Here is a 24916-nt window from a genome sequence, read left to right as displayed (position 1 = left end):
TTTTCTTACGTGTGGGTGGAACACAAAGCTTCTAGAACTCAGTTTTACTGATGTGGACATGTCTTTCCAATAACCTCATATCACCAGACATCTTGGTCTTTCCTAGTTAGCTTTAGGGAAAGTTTTACTTTTACCATTGTTATTAGTTTATTTTAAGACATAAACAGTTTCATGTCAGTATCTGAATATGGTGTACAACCTTTCTTATGTCGTGATGATGATGATGAGGATTTTTCACATTGGCACAAAGCCATACATTTTGGTGGCTGATGTAGTCAATTGGAATCAAATCTAGTATTTGACTGACACTTTATTTTATCAACCCCAGAAGGATGGAAGGCAAAGTCGAACTTAGTAAAGTTTGAACTCAAAACATAAATATCTGTAGTTACACTCTAACATTTCTGCCAACCCACAACCCTCATAATAAGTATTTCTTACATTGGCACAAGGCCACAAATTTGTAGAAAGGCTGTATAGTTAATAAGTTGATACCAGTATACATTTAGTACTAATTTTAGTGAGCTGAAGCAGTGAAGTGCAAGGTTGATTACTAGTGTAATTTGAACTCAGAACATATATGTGACTAATTCATTAATGAGGATCTTCTGTTATACTCAAAAGTCATCTGACAACCAGTGATATTTCATCACAACACTAATGCAAAGACATCTTGCTAGATCTGCTACCACTTCTCTTTCTTCAGAATAAACCGTTTATGATTTAGGCACAGGCCAACCATTTTGATGGGATGTGAGGAGGCCTTAGTTGATGCCATCGAACCTAAAACTTGACTGATACCTTATTTTATTAATCTTGGAGGGATGAAAGGCAAAGCTCACCTCAGCAGTATTTGAACTCGGAATGTAAAGAGTTGGAACAAATACCACATGATTTTTCTTGTCAATGCTCTTTCAATTCTGCTAAATCCTCCACCCTTGACAGTTGTTTCTATCGTAGGCACAAGGCCTGAAATTTGTTGGGGTGGAATTAGTCAGTGTCATTGGCTCCTGTTCTTGACTGATACTGTATTTTATTCACCTTGAAAGGAAGAGAGGCAAAGCTAACCTTGGTGGGATTTGAACTCAGAACAAAAGAAATACCTCAAGACATTTTGTCCTATGCGCTAAGGATCCACGACCCTCAACATAATAATAATAATGGTTTCTAATTTTGGTACAAGGCCTGCAATTTTGAAGGGAAAAGGGAGGACTTAATCAATTACATCGATCCTAGCATGTGACTAGTACTCAAATTTATCAAAGTTAAAAGATGACAGGCAAAGTTTATCTTGGTAAGATTTGAACTCAGAATGTAAGGAACCGGAACAAACACTGCAAAGCATTCTTCAGCACCTTAACAATTCTCCCAATCCACTGCTCTAATGATATTAATAACAGTAATGCATTGATTGATCTGTTGTTTATTTCTTTACTCATGGCATCTATGGATTGTTGTGATTTTATGATTTCATTGGGCATTTTTCTCTGGTCCCCTCCCCCACCATTCATGGGAATTCTTGATGTCTCCTTTTATTCTTATTTAATGAAATCCATCACATCCTCTAAAATCGGATATTACTTTCCTACTATTAACAGGAACCCTAGCCCCTCTTGCACAGCTTTCTCTTTTCCTCATTAAAAAGTACAGCCTTTTCATACACTGTGTCATGTGATTGTGCTTAGGAATTACATTTGACCCTTTAGCATTTAAGCCAGTCATATCCAGCCAAAATATTCTTCTTTTTTTATACTCAAACTGACCAGATGTAACCTTTCACACCAACCCTACAATATCATTCTAAAAATAAACAGTTCCTGCATCAAAATTTTAAAAGCTGCAAAATACTGCATGATTAAACCTTTTGATACCAACCTGGCTCTGTTTTCAAAAGTTCTGAAATAAAATCTTCCACCAAACCTTAGTCACAATTTATGTTCCTAACACTAGCTTAATGATAACTAAGTTATTTTATTAAATTCTTTGTTATGTTTAGAATTAATTGAAAGAAACACAGAGTATCTCAACAGAAATATGGTAACAAAAGGGTTAAAATGTATAATAGAGAAACAATTCTTAACCCTTTTGAGACTAACCCGGCTGAAACCACCTCTGGCTCTGTAGTCTTGTTTTCAAAAGTTTTGAATTAAAATCTTCCACCAAACCTTAGTCACAATTTATGTTGCTAACACTAATGGATGGGGATGGAAGCACTCTGTCGGTTCCGGCTGATCCGAATCAACGGAACAGCCTGCTCGTGAAATTAACGTGTAAGTGGCTGAGCACTCCACAGACACGTGCACCCTTAACGTAGTTCTCAGGGATATTCAGCGTGACATAGAGAGTGACAAGGCCGGCCCCTTGAAATACAGGTACAAGAGAAACAGGAAGTAAGAGTGAGAGAAAGTTGTGGTGAAAGAGTACAGCAGGGATCACCACCATCCCCTGCCGGAGCCTCGTGGAGCTTTTAGGTGTTTTCGCTCAATAAACATTCACAACGCCCGGTCTGGGAATCGAAACCGCGATCCTATGACTGCGAGTCCGCTGCCCTAACCACTGGGCCATTGCGCCTCCGTTGCTAACACTAGCTTAATGATAACTAAGTTATTTTACTAAATTCTTTCTTGTATTTAATTAAAAGAAACACAGAGCATTTCAACAGAAATATGGTAACAAAAGGATTAATTCAAAACAATTTGAATCATAAGCATTACTTTTGACAGAATAAAGGGAATGCTAAAGAGTCAAAGTACATATGTCTATGCAATGCTCAGCCATTCACTGATCCAAATAAGTGAATCCTCATTGTTAAAACCCAACAAAGACCCATTTACATTTATCAATTTTCATCCTTGTTTAATTTAAGAAAATTAAAACATTTTCATTGTATATTTACTGTGATTGTGTGGCTAATATTTTTTTTTATATTTTAGTTTACAAAATAGCTATAAGTCACCATCATCATCATTTAATGTCTGCTTTCCATGCTGGCATGGGTTGGACGGTTTGACTGAGAACTGGTAATCCTGGGGGCTGCACTCCAATCTGATATGGCAAGGTTTCTACAGCAGGATGCCCTTCCTGATGGCAACCATTCTGAGAGTGTAGTGGGTGCCTTTTAAATGCCATTGGCACAGGAGCTAGTCAGGTGGCACTGGCATCAGTCACGCTCAACTGCTGCTTTTTACGTGCCACCGGCATGTCTGCCAATCAGGCAGCTCTGGTATCGGCTATGCTTGTATGGTGCTTTTTATGTGCCACTGGCACAGGTGCTAATTACACAGCACTGGCATCGGCCATGCTTGAATGGTGCTTTTTATGAAAATATAAATCCTCGTTTATTATGATTATAATTTGGCTCAGCTGTTTTATTTGGTTACTAAATGTAGAATGTTGTTAAATATATTGGACGAATATGGCCAATGCCAGTGCTGCCTGAGTGGCTCCTGTGCCGGTGGTACATAAAATGCACCCACTACACTTTCAGTGGTTGGCATTAGGAAGAGCATCCAGCCGTAGAAACCTTGCCAGATCAGACTGGAGCCTGGTGCAGCCTTCTGGCTTGCCAGTCCCCAGTCAAACCATCCAGCCTATGCCAGTATAGAAAACAGGCATTAAACGATGATGATGATTATTACTTATATAAATGTTTATTTAATTTATTTTTAATTAGTGTTTGATGAAAGTTGACATTGAATGCCATTTTCACAATATCACATTGATATGACAAATATGTCAGTTTTGATATTTTATACTAAGGTAATTTCATCGGACACATTTCACAGCAGGTTGCAGTGACCAGCTAGCAAAGTTTTGTTATTGTTTTTGTTTTTTTTTTTTTTTGCTATTTGTATATGTGTTTGCTATTTAGCATCAATCATATATCATTTCAGTTTCTATTTTAGCATCAAAGAAAAAAGATTTAACATTTCTAAATTCAATTTCATCATCATCATCACCATGTTAAACATCACCACCAACATCATCATCATCATCATCATTTATAATGAATTTAATTTCTGCCTTACTCTTTTGACATAGTTTAGACAAGTGTAATTGAGAAGTTTTCCCCTGTCCTTTGTTTTCATAATATTATCCATGAAATGTAATAATATAGATCTAATAAAAGTAACTCCAAATCAATTGTGACCTGTCTCTCTCTTCCAGTTACTCTCTCTAAATATCTCTTTTGTAACACCTGAACTGCTCTAACAATATTCAAATTGTCCTAAATCATTAGAAAAAAACTCCCTCACTTGTACTACTCTCTTTACTCCTTACTCTTTTACTTGTATCAGTCATTTGACTGTGGCCATGCTGGAGCACCGCCTTTAGTCGAGCAAATCAACCCCAGGACTTATTCTTTATAAGCCATGTACTTATTCTATTAGTCTCTTTTGTTGAACTGCTAAGTTACAGGGACATAAACACATACCAGCATCGGTTGTCAAGCGATGTTGGGGGGACAAACACAGACACACAAACATATACACAAACACACATATATATATATATATATATATATATATACACGACAGGCTTCTTTGAGTTTCTGCCTACCAAATCCACTCACAAGGCTTTGGTCGGCTCGAGGCTATAGTATAACACACTTGCTCAAGGTGCCACACAGTGGGACTGAACCCATAAAAAAATTCTGTGTGAAACAATAAAAGTTTTTTAAAAAACCACCTTCCTTGGACTATATACAGAAATATATTAATTGTTTAATCACTTTATGCAGACAAAATATTTCTGAAGGTCAAGAAATGTAGAATAAAATAGAGGTAATTTCTCTTTTGAATTTTATATGCTGTAAGCATTTCCTGTGTAAAGATATACAGAAATTATGTCTTCATTTTCAAGCTAAATATAATATGCTGTTTTCGTTAGCATACTTTGTTTAGCTTGGACTTTTAACCTATGACCTTTAGAGTGTTAGCCACTGGTCACACCAGAATTAGAGTAGCTAATTATAATAATAGGGCTGAGGTAACAAAAATAAAAATCCCTCGGGACAGTTGTCTGTATACTAAATACAAACATGGCAAAGACTCATATACGTCAAACTGAGTTGAAAAATATTGATATGTTGGAATTAATTGTGCAATAGACAAAACTCTGTGTAGAGGTTCTAAACACACTCATCTCAGAGACAATCCCTCATACAGGTGCATATATAAGATCAATCCTGATTGATGGAAGCCAGCCCTTTTTTTTTTTGTACATCTTGAACAGATTTTGTAATGATTCCTGCCATTTGTTACATTTTAGTGTTAAAGATTACTTTCTTCTTTCCTCCCTCTCCCTCCATCCCCCATGCTCTCCCTCTCCCTGCTTTTCTCTCTCTCTCTCTCTCTCTCTCTATGTTTTTGTGTATGTTCGTATCCCACTTTTTCAAGGAAATCATTAATTAAAATGAAAGTTAACTCTAAAGCTTTAACTCATTAGCATTTAAACCAACCATATTCTGCCTGTTTTCTGTTAAAACCAGCAGAATTAGCTTCTCACTCCTTCCCTACACTGTCATTCTAAAAATGAACAATCACTTATTGAAATCTCAAAGCTATGAGGTAATGCATAATTAACCTAAAACAATGAATAAACAAGCATTACGTTTGACTGAATAATCCAAAACCTATCTTATATTACAGCTGCACCATAATTCTGAAGTAAATATCTGATTGCTATGCTGCTCTATATTTTAATCCTACCGTCTTCCTGTATATTGGTATCCATTTTGATTGCAAATAGGGGTTACAAGCAGCATTGGAGTAATTTTCTTATATTTCATCAATATTTTCTCTATCCTAAAACCTCAATGCTATTAGCCTGAATTTCCACATTTTTCCCTAATTTTGCATGTTTTTTCTGATCTGATTCCCTCCTCCTTTCATTTTGCTACCTTTACAACATTTGATTGTGATATATTTCTGACTGGCAATTTAACTGATGAATACCATTATTAATTTATTGTCTTAACTGGTTATTCATCAACAATTATATGATAACCAATCGACTGTGCCTGCATTGAAACAATTACTTTGGTGATATGAAAATATCTAAATATTTTATGCTAGCATGGAAAGCGGACATTAAACGAAAAAAAAAAAAAAAACGAACCCATCTGCACTAGCATTGTAAAATGGATGAAAACAAAAAATGTCTAAATATAGAGCCCCTAATATGAACTTTGTATCTAATATGTAAATACTTACTGATGATAACAATGGCAGTTTAAAACCTGTGGAAAAGCTGTTCATCAGATTGCAATCGATGTAACAGCATGACCACAATGATCTGTTATCATCAGCTCTCAAAAGTCATTTCATGTTTTAATTTCAAATAAACTGACAGTTTTCTTTCTTTTTCTTTTTTCTTTTTTTTTTTTTGTTTAATTTCATTTTTTAATCTAATACTGACCAACTGTTTACAAGCCTTGTTTAATGCTTCTATAATTGCTCACTTGCTCACTACAAGTCTTTTTGCTTGCCTTCCCTGAGTTTCCACAATTTGTCCTAACTGGTCCATAAACTTTCATAACTACTAAAGTTTCTCTCTTTTCCCTGCTTTCGCAAAAATTCCAAGTAAACTATTTTTGTCCTCGCTACTTTTGTAAATACTCTTATTCCTGGGAAACTATTTTGTAATATTTTCTTTATTCCTAGGCATCGTCTCTGTTAGTGGAAAGGTTTTTGGGGAATTATTGAGAAGAAAAGTATCTAGGAAAAAAGACAAATATATGCCATCCTTGGTCACCGTACAATAAGACTGGGTTATATTTTCTATCATCGCCATTGTCAGCATTGCGTCTACTCTACTGTGGCTACCAGATTTGTTTTTCGTATCAACTCAAGGCACTCAATTTATATGCCATATACATCCCTTTGGTGTCAAGAATCAAAATCTGCCTTATATCAACATATCCTTTTTAAAAAATACATCAGAAATTATAATGAAAGATCTCTAACATTTGTTTTTATTTCAACATTAACCTAACTTTTAAATTCAGTTTAAAATGTTCATTCAAATTTCTATTAACTCAATCTCATAAAATTATTAGAAAAACAGTTATATTGAAAATTTAACCATATTTATATATTTCAATTCATATGAATTTGAAATTCTTTCTTTTATTTTTAACTAAATATAATGGACAAATATAACATTTTTAAAGAAATAAAGTGTAAATAGATTTTATTATTTTTATGATGGAGTCTTGTAAAATTGAAAGAAATCCTGCTCAAGATGCAGTCGAACAAGGTGAGCTGCCTGTTCTAGCAACCATTTCCAAAAGTAACCAAAAGAATCCTCAACCTCTTTTCTCCGATAAATCATTTGAAGAAGAACTTATCAGGAGAGTTTCAGAAATTCAATTAGTCAGAGAAAATTTATCAGCAATTAAAACTAAAAGAAAAAACAAAAAGTCTAGATCTCATAAAAGTATAAATACTCAGAAAAACTCTGATGCAGAGAAAACAATTACAAAAGACTTTGAAGAAAGAAACGAATTGAAGAGTATTTCTAGAGAGAAAGATGACTTTTGTGAACTGAAAGGTAGCAGTGACTCTGATAATGAAAGCTGTGAATGTGAAAATTCCGAGGAAGGTAGTCAGACTTCTTTGAAACAAAAACGTAGGAGACGACGGGTTAAAAAATCCAGGAAAAAACCGTTGAGTATAGAAACAGAATTATATGACACAGCAATAATAAAATGCTCAGGAATTGGTGAAAGTGTAGCAACAGATTTGGAAATCAGTGACGATAAAATGTATATAGTTGAAGAACAATCTGTAAAACAGTTCTCAAATTTAGACCATAAACAACTTTCTTCTACTCAGTGTACAGGGAAAAAACAGAAAAAGAAAAAGTCCAGTGAACTGGACAATGGGCAAAAACCATCCGATAAATGTATTGTGGCTAAGACTAAAGGTATGTGTGTCTTTCAGTTCTTTCTCACTGAAAGACCATTTTCTGCTGATATTATAGTATTATTCATCCATTTATTGGTTCTTTTCATAACAAATTCTTTCTCATTCTGTTTGACATTTTGTGTTTATCCATTTTCATTTACATACTTTCACTTTCTCACAAAAACCTAGGTATTTGAATATAGAACACTCAACAGAACAGGACACAGATAGATGTAACAAGTTCAAAGATTGCTTAGAGATATATTTAGTTTTACTGTTTGTATGCAATGACAGTTGGATTTTCTTAAGATAGCAAAAAAAAAAATAAAGCTTCTGTTGAATTTTTTTTTTTACTTTGTTTGGAATGGTTTCATTGACCGTTAAGTTATTTTCAAAGAGCCATATTCTTGTAGGGATATTTTGTGTTGAATGACGTTTTATTATTATTATTATTATTATTAAGGGAAAATACAGGTGTATTCAGTATAAAATATCTCCATCAAAATGGTGATAGCAGCAATGGCTGCAGTCCAATGACTGAAGTGAGTAAAGGATGCAAGATAAACAATAAAATGGTTAAGAATTTATTTAAAAGTCTTTTTCAATCCAAAACTAATTTGTGTTATTTAGGTTAGACTGTTGAGTGAATTTCTAAGGGTCATTTTCTAACATACAAGTAAAGTCATCCCTTTAAAATCATCCCGAAATATCAAAGAAATCCTGCACAAGATGCAATCAAACAAGGTGAGCTACCTGTTCTAGCAACCATTTCCAAAAGTAACTAAAAGAATCCATGACCTCTTTTCTCCGATAAATCATTTGAAGATGAACTTATCAGGAGATAAGTAGGCATAGGAGTGGTTGTGTGGTAAGTAGCTTGCTTCCCAACCACATGGTTCCAGGTTTAGTCCCACTGCGTAGCACCTTGGGCAAATGTTTTCTACTATAGCCTCAGGCTGACTAAAGCCTTGAGTGGATTGGTAGATGGAAACTGAAAGAAGCCCGTTGTATATATATATACGTATGTATATATATATATATATATATATATATATATATATATATATATATGTATGTATTTGTGTGTCTATGTTTGTTCCCCCAACATTGCTTGACAATGGTATGTTTATGTCCCCATAACTTAGAGGTTTGGCGAAAGAGACTGATAGAATAAGTACTAGGCTTACAAAGAATAAGTCCTGGAGTCGATTTGCTCAACTAAAAGGTGGTGCTCCAGCATGGCCATGGTCAAATGACTGGAACAAGTAAACGAGAGTAGGAGAGTTTCAGAAATTCATAGCTAAAGATCCTTTTCCTGATCTTGTAGGGCATACAAAGTTGTAGCTATAATTCTTCATGAAATTTAATATCATCATCAGTGTTTAACGTCCACTTTTCCATGCTTGCATGGGTCAGTTGGAGTTTATTGAGGCAGATTTTCTATAACTGGATGCCTTTCCTGATGACAACCCTTAACTGTTTCTAAGCAAGGAGATGTTTCTCCATGGCCAGACATGTTTTCACGGAATGTTGGAAATGAAAGACATTTATTTACAACAATCACACAATGTCAATGCAATAAGTCCCAAACAAACACACACACTTGTATCTACATGTGTTATTGCATACATACACACCTACATGCACACATTACAGTCTTCTTGCAGTTTCCCTCTGCCAAATCCACTCTTACAAGGCTTTGGGACCATAACAGAAGACAGTTGCCCAAGGTGCCATGCTGTGGGACTGAACCTGAAACTATGTGGTTGGGACACAAGCTTCTTAACCACAGTCACATATCTCTCTTATCTGCTCAGTCGAAGTCAACTCTCGGTTACTCGATGAATCAGTGTTCTCCAGCCAGTTCTCTCCTGGGTCGCTTCTTTCAGATTGGCTATGGCCATTCCCATGTCACTCTTAATGGTGTCAAGCCAGCGGATTCTTGGTCAGCCTCTTCCTCTCTTGCTGTTGACCATTCTGAGCATGATGTCCTTCTCCAGGGATTTCCTCTGCATAATATGACCAAAATATGCCAATCTATGCTTGGTAATTCTAGCTTCCAGCGACAGATTTGGCTTGATCCGGATAAGAACTTCTCCATTGGTGAGCCTCGCATATACACCTATAAATATCAGAATGTCAAATTAAAAGATAGTCTGACTGCATGGTACATCACCAGTCTTTATAGACAACGGTCTCTTTAGTAACTTACTACTGTGCTAAACCTGTCTTAGTAAGCTTATAATATACTTAAGTAGTTGGACACTGAACTCCAGGATGTTAAATTTGGTTTCTCTTGTTCCTTAGCCTTCACCCACTGAGCAGACCAAGGTATCTACTATAATAATACTCTTGTGTATTTCTCCGTCACATCATAGGAATGAGAAAGGAAGGGGTGATAGATGAATAAGGAAGGTGATGGTGAACTTGGTAGTGTTGTGATGGAAGTGCTGCAGTGAAAAAAGAAAAATCAAACAGCGTTTCAACTCAGTGTTAGTATGTGTGGGTGTGTAAAAGGGAATCATGTGAATGTTTGTTTTGTGTGTGTGTGTGTGCAATGGAAGTGGGGTGGTGAACATTCAACGCTGAAAAGAAAAATCAAACAGCATTTCAACTCTGTGTGAGTATACCTGTGTATTTGTGTGCATGTACAAGTATGTGAATGTTTATATCTGTGATTATTTTGCACCATATTTGTATATAAAACACTACAATTAGCCATCATTTTTTTATGGCACAGGACCAGCTAGTGTGATATATAATACAGAAATTTAATTGTATTGTATTACTTACTAAACTGTCCTACTATCTTTCTGTATTATATTATTGCTGCACAATTATTGTTCACTATATCCAATAGATACAACTTTTACTAAATTTTTAATTGTTATTTTTAATCATTTAATATCACTGGAGACCTATTAAAGAATCACCTGATGCAGTATAAATCCTGTATTTCTTAGATTGGTAACAGGATATAAGTAAGTAATTAATATGTAATAATTACAATGGACTTTCCCATCACAGATGACATGTGAGTGCTCAGCTTTTGTGAAACAACCTGCACAAATGATTTGTTTATAACGATCAAATATTCATGCTGCTCATTAACTCCCTCTCTCCATCAAATCAATGTTGCCTAATCAGGTGCACAGTGTACCACGCGTCAGGTGTGGAAGTGATTGCAGAGTAATGTGAGATGAAGTGTTTTGCTCAAGAACACAATGTACCACCTGGACTAAGGCACGTGGCCTAGTGGTTAGGGTGCAAAAATAATAATTTTTGGCACAAAACCAGTAAATTTAGCGGGAAGGGGATAGTTGATTACACCAACCCCAGTGTTCAACTGTTACTTATTTTACTGACCTGGAAAGGATAAACGGCAAGGTTGACCTCAACAGAATTATAATATAAGGCGGCAAGCTGGCAGAAACGTTAGCATGCTGGAGGGAAATGCTTAACAGTATTTCGTCTGCTGCTACGTTCTGAGTTCAAATTCCGCCAAGGTCAACTTTGCCTTTCATCCTTTTGTGGTCAATTAAATAAGTACCAGTTACGCACTGGGGTCGGTATAATCGACTTAATCCATTTGTCTGTCCTTCTTTGTCCTCTCTGTGTTTAGCCCCTTGTGGGCAGTAAAGAAATAAGAATTATAATAACCCTTTCTTGTACTGGCAAGGGTGATTACATTGACCCTTGACCTGGAAATGACAGAAGGTAAAGTTGGCCTCAGAATAAAATACAATCAGATAAATTCCCCTCCACCACCACCACCAAATTAAATACAAAGCTATCCACAGTGGAATTTGAACTTAAGTTGTAAAGTGGGAGTAACTAAATATCTCAACCCATTCAACCCCCTTGGCACCTACTGACCTGAGAAGACTCTTGCTTCTATAATGGAAACTTATTGTTTAAAGTGATTTAAATTAAAACCTTCTATCAAAACTTCATGTTAGTAAATGTTCCAAGCACCAGCTTAATGATGGTAAGAGACTGCGAGTGAAATTGTTCTGTAGGTGAAGACCAGCTCACTCCTCGCTGCCCGACTCAGGTGAAGCTTACAAGCTAAGGGATGAAATGCTTGTGACCCTGAGGTACCAGCTGACGATACAGAAGGCTTTCCAGCATTGCAATAGATTTAGAAGAGCTTGCAAAACCTCTGAGTAGCTTCTGTAGTTTCTGTGTGGGGTAAAGCATCTCTGATGTTCTTTCTTTTTTTTTTTCGACCGCTTAGTAAATTCTTCATTATTTTCAAAATTAATTAAAATAAAAGCAGTTTATTTCAACAGAAATATAGTATCGAAAGGGTTAACCTAGCACTTATTTATTTCCATCACTACCACCATCATCATCGTTCAACGTCCATTTTCCATTCTGGCATGGTTTGACTGAGGCCTGGAAAGCCAGCAGCTGCACCAGGCTCCAATTTGATCTGGCAATGTTTCTATAGTTGGATGCCCTTCCTAATGCCAACCACTCCAAGAGTGTTGTGGGTGCTTTTTACATGCCACCAGCACAGGAGCCAGTTAGGCGGGCCTGGCATTGATCACGTTCGGATAGTGCTTTTTACGTGCCATCAACACGGGAACCAGTCAGAGTGCATTGGCACTGGCCACATTTCGATGGTGCTTTTTATATGCCACCGGCACAGGAGCCAGTTTTAATGTTTATAACTTTCTTACTTGAAAAGTCTCTTATTTAAAATGGAGATAAGACTTAGTGTCAGGAAAACATTCAACTGTGAAAGAATGCCTTAAATAACACATTCATCTAACCCATGCCATCACGGAAAAACAGACATATAACAAATGAATGAATAATGTTTTCTAATTTTGGCACAATGCCAGCACTTTTTTGGCAGGGTTAGTCAGTTACATCAACCCCCAGTGCTCACAACCCTGAAAGGATGAAAGGCAGAGTCAACCTCGGAGGAATTTGAACTCAGAATGTAAAGCCAAAAGAAATGTTGCCAAGCATTTTGTCTGGCATGCTAACACTTCTACCAGCTCACTGCCTAACAAATGAATGGATAATAAAACACTCTCAGATTGGTTGGCATTCGGAAGGGCTTCCAGTCATAGAAAACCATGCCAAATCAGACTGGAGTCTGGTGCAGCCTTCTAGTGTGCCAGCCCGGTCAAACCATCCAACCCATGCCGGCATGTATAACGGACATCAAATGATGATGATGATAAATGATGAGTTGCACTTTTATAGAGCCTTAAATAGACTTAGTCACAGAATATGTATTTTGATATTGTGCTTGTAGATAAGGCAGCAAGCTGGCAGAATTGTTAGCGCATCGGACAAAATGTTTAGCAGCATTTCATTTATCTTTGTTTGGAGTTCAAATTCTGCCACGGTCGACTTTGTCTTTCATCCTTTCGGGGTCAATGAAATAAGTACCAGTTAAGCACTAGGGTGAGTATAATCAACTAACCTCCGTCCCCCAAAATTTCAGGCCTTGTGCCTTAAGTAGAAAGGATATTATGGTTGTCAGTAAAAACAAACATTTGTCTCTACAGAGCACAATATTAATCTATATTAACACTTTCGTTACTGTATTTATTTTGAGATGCTCTGTGTTTCTTTCAATTATTCTAAGTATAACAAAGTATTTAGTAAAATAACTTAGTTATAATTAAGATAGTGTTAGGAACATAAATCGTGACTAAAGGTTTGGTGGAAGATTTTAATTTAGAACTTTTAAAAACAAAACATTTGTACTACAAAGCCAAAGCCGGTTTCAGCCGGGTTGGTAACACAAGGGTTAAATTGAAAAAAAAACTAAGTTTCCAGAACTTATTTTTGGTTTGTGAAGATTATGGGGGAGGTGTGTGATACCAATGAGACAGAACATTCGGCTTCTTTTCCTAAAAAGTATAATAGAAAGTTTCTATTTCACTTCAAATAATTACAAATAGCAAGCCAGTGAAAGACCTTTTACATATTCTCTCAGTTCAAGCCAGTGAAGTAGCCTCAACATGCTCAGTTAACCTGTTAAAAATAACAATCAAATTTTCTTCAAATCACATTCTGTCATCTAAGGACACAGACAATGTAGACCAAAATATTACATTAAGACAAGATGGTTACATGTTTGTTGTTTTGTATAAAAAAGTAAAGATGTTTACTTTACCACAATGTGATTTGAGGTTTGAACCCACTGCACAGCACTTTGAGCTAGTGTCTTCCATTCTAACCTTAGGTTCATTAATTCCTTGTTAATAGAATTTGGTAGCCTGAAACTGTACAGAAGCATTTATTGTATGTGTTTCTGCATAACAGTTTTAAATGGTGTAGTGGATCACAGCTCTTTATATACAAGGGTTACTCAGCCATTTGATGAAGATTGATAAAATAAATACTTGTCTAAATAAGTAGTGGGATACCTCTGGCTCTATTCCTAACACCAAAATTCTAAATCATCATCATCATTTAGCATCCGCTTTCCATGCTAGTATGGGTTGGACGGTTCAACTGGGGTCTGGGAAGCCAGAAGGCTGCACCAGGCCCAGTCTGATCTGGCAATGTTTCTACAGCTGGATGCCCTTCTTAACGCCAACCATTCCGTGAGTGTAGTGGGTGCTTTTTACGTGCCACCGGCACAGGTGCCAGACGAGGCTGGCAAATGGCCACAGTCGGATGGTGCTCTTTAGGTGCCACCGGCATGGGAGCCAGGCGAGGCTGGCAACAGCCATGATCGGATGGTGCTTTTTATGTGCCACTGGCATGGGGGCCCGTTGGGGCGGTGCTGGCAATGGTCACGTTCGGATGGTTCGTTTACGTGCCACCGGCACTGGTATCATAGCTACAATTTCCATTGATGTTGATCGATTTCAATCAACATTAAATCGAAATCTAAATATAATACCTAATATTCTTTACAGAAACTAGCACTTTTTAGAGCTGCCAACATCTCGCAAAAGGTATTCACTAAGATTATATAACTTGATGGAGAGCATCGCCATCATTTTCGTCATCCCATCTTTTAATATCCATGTTCCATGCTAGCATGGGTTGCAGAGTTTAACAGGACCCAACAGTTCTAAGGTCTGCCTTCTGTGCCAAGTTCTATCTGCTTTGACATGGTTTCTATAGCTAGATGCTCTTACTAATGCCAGCCACTTTACAGAGTGTACTGGGTGCTTTTATTTTATGGGACCAGCTCTAGAGAGATCACCATGTAGCTTGCAAGACTAAGATCTCCTTCAACTGAGTGTGGCTACAGTAGGAAGGGAGACAACTTTATTCTAGGAGATGAGAATTTAAAGTATGATAGAATGGGTGTGCTGCACATTAAGCTCTATCCTGCCATCAAATTGACATTGCCTGAACAGGTGTACAGTGTACTTTGCATCAGGTGTCAAAATGGTCGCAGAGCAACATGAGATGAAGTGTTTTGCTCAAGAACACAATACACCACTTGATCGAGGAATTGAAACTAATTTTGCGATAATTAATGCAACACCCTAACAACTAGGCCATACACCCTGACATAATAATAATAATAATAATCTGAGGTCTTTGTTGTGATTTGACAGACAATACAAACCCCCAGTAGACATAATATCTTCTATCAACAACCTCATGATATTGTATACTGTGTAACATCTATAATAATAATAATAATAATAATAACCTACATAAAATACTGGCTATGTAATCTCAAATTTTAAAACAAATCTTATAATTTTCTTATGTTTTCTGAAATATTCTCTAGAACAATACTATGTGCAAAACCAAATATATGACACCCTAGGCATAACACCAACATGAACTTCTAATTTGTCTCTTAAAGTTTCTGGGTGAAACTTGGAGCCAACTTGTACAAATACAAAGCAAAAGTCAAACATATAATAATAATAATTGTTATTTAGGCAGAAAGAAACCAGTAATTTTGAAAGGAGTTTGTTAGTCAATGCCATTGGCCTCAGTCCAAACCTGGTGCTTGATTTTGTTGATCCTGGTGAGATAAAAGGCAGTATTGACCTTGGCAGGAATTGAACTTAGAATGTAAAGATCTGGAACATACACTGCTTGCTCACCAACTTTTGATTCTGAGTTAGGCACAAGGCTATCAGTTTTCAGGGGAGTGGGGAGTTGATTCCCTTGCCCCCAGTAAATGACTGCTACTTATTAGTTTTATTAACCCAGGAGGGATGAAAGTCAAAGTTGACTGTGGCAGGATTTGAACTCAGAACACAGACTAATACAACTAAATATTGCAAGGCATTTTGTCTGATGTTCTTGTGATTTTGCCAACCCACTGCCTTCGCATTAAAAATGTTCTTCAATTTACTACTGTAGCTATTATCAGTTGGGTCTTTGCTAAGAATGGTTTTAAATTTTGCCACAAGGGCAGCAATTTGCAGGGAGGGAATGAGTCAATTACATTCTACCCCAATGTTCAACTGGTTCTTATTTTATCAACCCTGAAAGGATGAAAGGCAAAGTGGACCTCAGTGGAATTTGAACTCAGAACGTAGCGACAGGCAAAATACCACTAAGCATTTTGTCCAGTGCTCCAACGATTCTGCTAGCTTGCCACCTTAGTCGTTGCTAGTAATAATTGATATTTATATACAGTAATGCCTCACTTTATGAGGACTTGCTTTATGAGACATCAGCTTTAGGAGTTTTATTTTATAATAAATATAAAAAGGTCAAACAGTCATTTAGTATTTGTAGCAACACTGGTTCTGACGTGTCCACACAGCTGCATATAGCAACGGAGTAAAATGACGGCAGAAAATTTCAATGTCTTATTTTGAAAGTGTGCTTTGTTGAGAGAGATTATTATAAGCTAATTCTTCATGCCATATATTTGAAAGGACTTGCAGAAGCATTTCAACATTTAGATAAATGGAAATTTTTCAAGCTCAAGATCCAAATTTTGAATGAAGTGCAAACGTTTCTACTACTATAACAAGTGCTTCTGCATGTTACTAAGAAATTTAAAGAGGGTGAAAAATAGCTTCTTCTAAGTAAACAACTCTTGACTTATTTTTTTATGTTAAAAATAAATCTATAAGTCTGTCTCTGAGTGCTTGTGAATCAACAATCACGTCTATAAGCGATGGTGTGCACAGGTCTAGTCCAAGTGAAAACAATTATAATATTATTTTTATTATAATTGATCTTGACATTATTTTACTTTGCATTCTACTGTTATTTTATTGCCATTTATTTACGAGCATTATAAATTTCATAGGTAAAATATTTTTCTGGGAACAAATTACGACTTATAACATTGCTACTATGGGAAATTATTGCTCTGCTTTATGGGTTTTTACTTTACAAGCAGCCTCATATATTAACTCATATATCAAGGCACTATTGTTGATTGATATCTGTGAATCTTATCTGGATTGTCGCAATTCAGGCATCTCTCTAAATTCTTAAACTATCAATGCCAAATTGATAGTTACCAATGCTGTTGTATCCTTTATTGAAGTGCTGTTAGTGTCTAAGGGGTAGTCCTGATCTTGTCATAACTATGTATGTTTTGATCTTCACAGGAGCCCATAACATGGGGATTATGTCTGTAATTTTAGCACAACAGGTGGTTGTACTTAATAACAACTCAACAGCTATCATATTGATAAATAACTGGAATTTTCCTTGCATCTAGTTACAAACCTCTGCTTAATTGAAACTTAGTATATTTGAAACTCAGTATAATTGTACAGGTTTCACTGCTCACAATTTTAAGAGGCAAATTACATATATATTCATTCATATATTTTTTTTATTATTAATATTTAGCAGAAGCAAAGAGTGACCGAGGACCATGATTTCCTGCATTGGCACTTATCAAACCTATATATATATATATAGGTTTGATAACTACTAAGAATTGTTCTCTAGAGAACAATTTTTAGTGGTTAAGACTATAGCAGATCTTCTTCTAGCATAAGGGTTTCCACATAGTGGTAAAAAAATTCCCACTTATATTTATGTATATAATACTATTTACTGAATCTCAGTTTTTTTTATATGCTAGACCACTGGTGTTAAAATTGATGTTATCAAATTAATATCCAATTTTTCACCCTCATTTTAATTTTAATTATATATATATATATATATATATATAGGTTTGTCTTTGTAATAATAATAATAATAACTGAGGGTATAAACCCCAACATAAGTGATTTACCTCTGAATAAATAATGCACTCCATACAGTAAAATGTAAGTAAGTTAAGTTGATTTAATTTTTTGGCTCAAAAAGCAAAAAGCAAGGCCATGTAGGGGGACATGGAGTTATGTACAGGGTGGTGTTCATGCAAAGAGTTCAGGCCATTTGTGGTCAAGGGAGACTTTGAACCGAGCGGTCGTCGGCATCTTCACTATCTCGTCCGGCAGCTTATTCTACGGATCCGCAACCCGGACGGAGAAAGCCCCTCTCCTTTGATTGAGATGAAATCGTCGCAGATAGAGCTTTTTGGAGTGACCCCGCAGCCGACGCTCTGGAGCAGGAGTGAAGAACAGCTCTTTTGAGAGGTTACACTTTCCGCTTTGGCAGTACATGTACTACTACTACTAAGTAAAACTACTACAATTGATTGTAATATGAACGAACATTTTATAAACCATGATTCCACTGTAATACCAGTAGAGGTGATTATAAGACCAGAATTCAATTTGATTTAAAAAGTAATGCTATCACTTTCAGCTGAATACCAACACAGGAAGTTTGTTTGAATTAGTTCACTTTGCAAACATCATAAGTAATGGACCCTTGATGAAATTACAGTGACTAGGATGCATTATTGCATACAGAGCAATATGTAGTTGCTGCAATTGAAACATATGTTGGTCATTATTATGTATGCTTGTAGAAACCTTTTTTGATAAAAAGTTTTGGATGTGAATATATCTCAACTCTTCGTTTTTAATTATATATATATATATATATATATATATATATATATACTGTATATTACGTATATATTATATCATACCTTGATACTGTGTGGACTAAGATCCCCGTTGACAGGCTGCTGGTATTGATAGTGTGTTAAACACTTTTGGTATGCAAATTAGGGACTCCTTCATAGAGTAACTGCTGCATTTGTTGAGTATATAAACAGTTTGGCTGCTTGTTTCTCTGGAGATTGTCAAAATAATGTGGATGCTTATGATGAGAACCCAATAAGGTTTGAAAATTGATTAACGTTGTTCATCATTTTTCCAGTCTGCGGAGAAATGGCTAAAATTTGCCCTATTTATAATTATACCATATGTTACGTGTATGTGTGTGTGTGTGTATATATATTACCAACGTCGCGTACTGGCACCTGTGCCAGTGGCATGCGTAAAAAGATTCGAGCGAGGTCATTGCCAGTACCACCTGACTGGCCCCCGTGCTGGTGGCACGTAAAAAGCACCCACTACACTCTCAGAGTGGTTGGCGTTAGGAAGGGCATCCAGCTGTAGAAACTCTGCCAGATCAAGATTGCGGCCTAGTGCAGCCATCTGGTTCACCAGCCCTCAGTCAAAATCGTCCAACCCATGCTAGCATGGAAAGCGGATGTTAAACGATGATGATGATAATGATATATATATACACACACATATATATTACTTAAGCCCTTGTTCCCTATGGAACATAGACCATTAATGACTTTTCTCCACTGTTCTTGGCTCTAGGTTATCCTCTCTTGAGTTGGTTTTGGATTATAATCAATGCTTCTGTAACTTTGATATTTTCAAGGTAGGGTTGTTGGCCCTGTGCAAACTTGACTTTTACTTCTGGGGAGACATGCTGCCTATTTGTCTAGCCTCTATCCTTGGACCTGACCGTCATGGAAGGCCCTACTGGCATTGCTCTTAGGGTCATTCACACACATAAGCTACCACTGTACAAAGGCCAGACCTTGTGATGAATATATTTTTCTATGTATCTATCAATGTATGCGTGTGTGTGTATGTAGCTGTTTGATGTATAGAGCATTTAAAAGAAATGAGAGAATAAAACAGCATATTATTCAATGACTAATATAATTCTTGCTGACAAATAAGAGGAAATAACTCCAGACATATTGAGTCTTATTCTGACTTCATTAATGAACCATAGACCTTGCAATAATTGTTGCAGTAGGGATGAAAGAATTATTAAGGAAATGTACAATATTGTACATTGGTTGGTGCAGGAAAATAGTATCATTTATAATAGAAAATAACTGAATTCATATTCATTTATTTTAAACATTTGAATGTTTTTGTTTAACCCTAGGCCAACCCTGATTAAGTTGACTCATGATGCAGTTATTATCACCCTGTCTTTATAGATGCATCTAGAATTACATTATTTTATGCCTTTCCCTTTTTTTAAGCTGGTGTGGTGTGATAAAACTCATTTTCTGTTTGATATTTCTTCTCCTCACAGTCTGCTAACATACCTCAATCATTATATATCATCTTTATTGCTGCTGCTGCTGCTAAATGTACTGTTTCTTGCAGACACAGTCTGACATTTGTTTTGTCTTTTCAAATTCTAGTGATTTTATTAGCATTTAAATTATTTTTGTTTCCATGTGAATGTCATCCAACATCATCTACATTCTTCATGAGCAATTTTCTATCTAGTATTTGTTTGTTCCACAGAAGTAAAAGGTTCATATTCACAGCTTCTTGAAGAAGTTGAGAAGCCATTATTTTACCAACCTGCTGACGAGATAGTATTTCTATTGTCGTCAATGGCGCACCGGGGTGGTTCCAACCCGATGGATCCTCATCTCAATAAGAACTGTAACAACCAGGTAAGTAAAATCAATATAAAACCGAGTGAAATATTGCTTGCTTCTCAACAAGTGTTGTCCTCTTCTATTATTATTCCAGTAATTATTAACCCTTTAGCGTTTAAACCGGCCATATCTGGCCAGAATATTCTATTTGTTTTATTCTCAAACTGGCTAGATCTGGCTTCTCTCACTTACCTTACAATGTTATTCTGAAAATAAGCAATCACATCATTGAAATCTCAAAGCCACAGATAATGTAGGATTAATTCGAAACAATATGAATAAAAGGTTCGTATTCACAGCTTCTTGAAGAAGTTGACAAGCCATTATTTTACCTTCCTGCTGATGAGATGGTGTTACTATTGTCGTCAATGGCGCACAGGGGTGGTTCCAACCCGATGGATCCTCATCTCAATAAGAACTGTAACAACCAGGCAAGTAAAATCAATATAAGGACTGAGTGAAATATCACTTGCTTCTCAACAAGCGTTGTCCTTGTACTGACCCTTCTATTATTATTCCAATCTGAATGCTAAAGGGTTAATGTTCCAAAAGTGGATGCCAAGTAGTCCCAGAATTCCATAAAATAAATCTGGGGTTCCATGAGATAAACCCTGCTTTAATGAAATTGAATAAGAATTTACTTTATGTAAAAAAACTGATGGTATTCACCATTTTCAAAATGTTATGTGTTATTGAATGACAGAGCAGCACATGCCATCAAAGTGACTGAGGTGCAAATATATGAAGCCCAATATACTACCCATCTGACAAGGGTACACCAAGCACTCCTTTAGTTCGTCCTCTGTCCACTTGAGGATTCCAGTGCCATACTGAACTACTGTAACTGCACAATTTTATTGCCAAAATTATGTTCCTGACATTTAGCTTTGAAGCCAATATTTTTCTCACTCGCCATAGGTACTCTCTTTTTGTCTTTTCCTTCATGCCGTTGTGTTTGATTCCATCTGCTTCAAGTATTCCCAAGTATTTATAGCTGGATTGAGGTTGAATTGCCTTCATCATTTTACCACTTGGCAACCATATGCCTTCTGTTCTGAAAAGCTTACCTTGTTTCATCGCCATCATAGCACATTTTGAGAGTCAAAACTCCATCTTAATATCATTGTAGAAAATCCACACAGACTGGACTAGGTTGTCTGGTTCTACCTCAGCTTTTGTGAATAATTTTAGGTCATCCATGAATAGCAAGGGGTTCAGTTTCCCTTACCTCTTCCCAGATCATGCCTCAACTTTGTTTTCTGTAGGATTTCACTCAAGGGGATCATTCCCAGCATGAAGATCAGTGAGAACACACTGTCTCCCTGGAAGATACCTTTCTTGATTTTCATTTCTCCTAATACTTGATTCTCTGCTGTCAATTCCATTCTCCAGCATTTCATGCTATTCCATATAAGGCTTCTCATATTTTCTGCTACTCCATACATTTCCATTTGTTCTTATTATACAGGAGTGTGGTATCATACCATATGCTTTACAATAGTCAACCCATGCCATGCTCAGGTTTATGTGTCTTCTCTTGCAGTTCCTGATAATTAGATTATCAATTAAGAGCTGATCCTTCGTTCCCTGGCTCCTCTTTTGGATCTCTAATAGGTAGCTGCCCACTGTTTTCCATGTATCTATACTGTTCACCAGCCAAAGCACCTGACATTAGTTTCCATATTAGCAGAAAGCATGTTATTGGCCTAAAGTTGGATGCAAAATTCTCCTTTTCAGGACCCTTGGCACACAACAATGTCTTTCCCTTTGTCATCCAGCTGGGTACTGTGCCTTTCTGCAAGCACTCATCTAGCTGTTGTGCTATCCTTTCATGGAGTCCTCTCAGCTTCTTCATCCAATAACCTTGGACTCTATCTGATCCTGGGCTCTTCCAATTTGGGAATATTTTTAACTGCTTTTTTATCATTTCTCTAGTTATCTTTGTCTTCTTGGCCTTCTATATTTCTTAACCTATCTTGGATTTCATGCAGCCACTCTGTTTCATCATTATGCTCTACAAGTTGGTCCCCAGTTCCCCTCTCCAAAATTCCCTGCTTTCCTCTGCATTTGGTATCATTGTTATGTGTAATAATTGCCCATTTAGTTCCTGAAACAGTTTCTTCTGATTTGCCTGAATTATTTTGCTCTATAGTTATACCTTTCCAATTTTGCTTTATTTCAATTATTCCAGTATCACATCATACCTTTTATTTCTTATTCTATATGTTCTCTCCAGCATTATTCTTATGCTTTCGTTATGCAATTCCCCTCTATTCAATCTATCAACTTGTCCTAAATATCTTTTTCAACTTTGTTTGTTTCTCACAAATTCGTCTACGCCAGAATGGTTCTTTACATTCTGTTTGTTCTCTTCTTTTGTATCCAACTCTATCTGCAGCAACCATAGCTGCAGCCCAAATAATCTTGTTAGTTTCAGTTATAAAGAACTCACAATGAGTGTTAATTATCATTTCTCTTTATTACGGGTTTTATTGGAGCTCCTGGAGTTTTACATTCATAGTGGGCTTGCTACCTGCGTCCTGCAGTACTATGCTATCCGTTGTTTTCAGCTATCTGATACTTACCTGATTATTCTGGCTATGCCAAGGAGGCAAACCTTTTGTAACAGTTCTACTGGGCACTCTATTCCAATTTCTTTTATATTCCCCTTAATGCCTTCTGATACTGTTCCCAAGGATCCAACAATAATGGGCACTATCTTCACCTTCCCACTTATTTCGAAGAGTCCTATTTTATTCCATTTTACTTTCATTTGTTGTCGGAATCCTGTTCTACTGGGTTCACTCCTGATCCAGCATTCAATTGCTGTTCGGTTTGCCTCCTTATCTCACCTTCTTCTCTGCCTCTGGCTTTGTTTACAAGCAGTTTCTAGATGACGACTGGGCCTGTGCTGCTCGACCACAGGGCACCTGCCAGTTGAAAGGCTTTCACCTTTGGTTCCAGCCTCATTAACACTGTTATTTGATACATTTGTATTAGACATTTTTACTCAACAATGAGGTTTATGATTATTATTATTATTATTTTAGCCACCCAACAAACAAAACTACAGACCACCGTTTAAACAGACATATTCTCAGCCACCAAATGGAATTTTAGGTAAATTACATTTTGCAAATTCAAACAAAAATTAAATTAAATATTGTTTCTTTTTATAATTCTTGAAAATAATGTATATTTTCCGTTTCATTGTTACCTCCAGTTTTGTACAACCTTTATGTAGATTCTGTTTTCTAGTACATCTATCCTCGTTTATCACTAATTCATTAGTTACTGATCTGGGATAATACAATACACTTATTGTGAGACATGTTATGCTTAACAAAAATTGATCTGTGATAACATGGGTTGACAATCGAAGATTCTGTTTAGACTACAAAAGCATGCACTAGTGGCCATCCACAATGCTCAGGAAAACCTGGGGTCGAGGAACAAAACCTATTTTTCCCATGTTCTATCATTCATTTATAACTGATTTATTTAAAAAGGTGGTTTTTGTTTTTCACCAAACACTTGTGATAAACGAAGATAGATGTACTTTCCAAAAGAATCTTCTTACATGGTTTTGTTTCACTGAAATATATATTATCATATTATTGTTAAATATCTGTAATTCTTATTAATATTTTTAATGCTTTGAATTACTTAATATTATCTTGAATAATATTTATTTTCTAGATATCTATACAAGTACAAATGAAACAGTAGAATCCTAAGAAGCTAGAGATGTACTACATCATTAAAAACCATAATACAAATATAGTAATCCCTTGCCATATCACGATTCACTTATCGCAGTTTATTATTTAAGCTTACGTCGATTCCTCCGTGGAGTTGTTTTCCATTTATAATAAAATAAATATATACTTTAAAAATAATTAAAAAATATATATAGTACAGTACTGATTTTACTTCGCAGATTTTCACCTATTGGGTTTTGGAACGTAACACCCGTGATAGTCAAGGGCTTACTGTAGTTCAAACAATGGAATATGTTTTATGGTGTGGAGAAGATGTCTAATGTTTCAGACATTTGTCCTTCTTTGGAAACAGAAAGAGAAAAAAAAACAACCTAAAGATTGTAACACTAGGACACAAAATCACAAACCTTTATTTGCAGTGTAGCTCCCTAGTGTTAAAGTTTTCTCTTCTTCCTCATGGTATAAAACAATTTACATTGTTTGAACTATGCAAATACTACAGTCTATACTGTTTATCTGTTTAATGT

The 24916-nt window shown here is 36.1% G+C and overlaps 1 protein-coding gene across 2 annotated transcripts in view; it reads left to right on the top strand.

The window, feature by feature from the left end:
* The window catches only part of LOC115209258 (DIS3-like exonuclease 2), a 77684-nt gene that overhangs the window by 11380 nt on the left and 41388 nt on the right, over positions 1-24916 (top strand). The window contains exons 2-4 of one of the 2 annotated variants that reach the window (XM_029777552.2): positions 6666-7929; positions 20528-20682; positions 23718-23787. In XM_029777552.2, coding sequence (XP_029633412.1) covers positions 7206-7929; positions 20528-20682; positions 23718-23787 — 949 coding nt within the window. In that variant the 5' untranslated portion in view covers positions 6666-7205. The remainder of the gene's footprint in view (positions 1-6665; positions 7930-20527; positions 20683-23717; positions 23788-24916) is intronic. The other variant, XM_036501477.1, reaches the window with a different exon arrangement.

This window comes from Octopus sinensis, linkage group LG3 (genome assembly GCF_006345805.1).
Source record: "Octopus sinensis linkage group LG3, ASM634580v1, whole genome shotgun sequence".
NCBI lineage: Eukaryota > Metazoa > Mollusca > Cephalopoda > Octopoda > Octopodidae > Octopus > Octopus sinensis.
The sequence above is the reverse complement of the archived record's forward strand: the minus strand, read 5'-3'. Positions and strand labels throughout refer to the sequence as shown.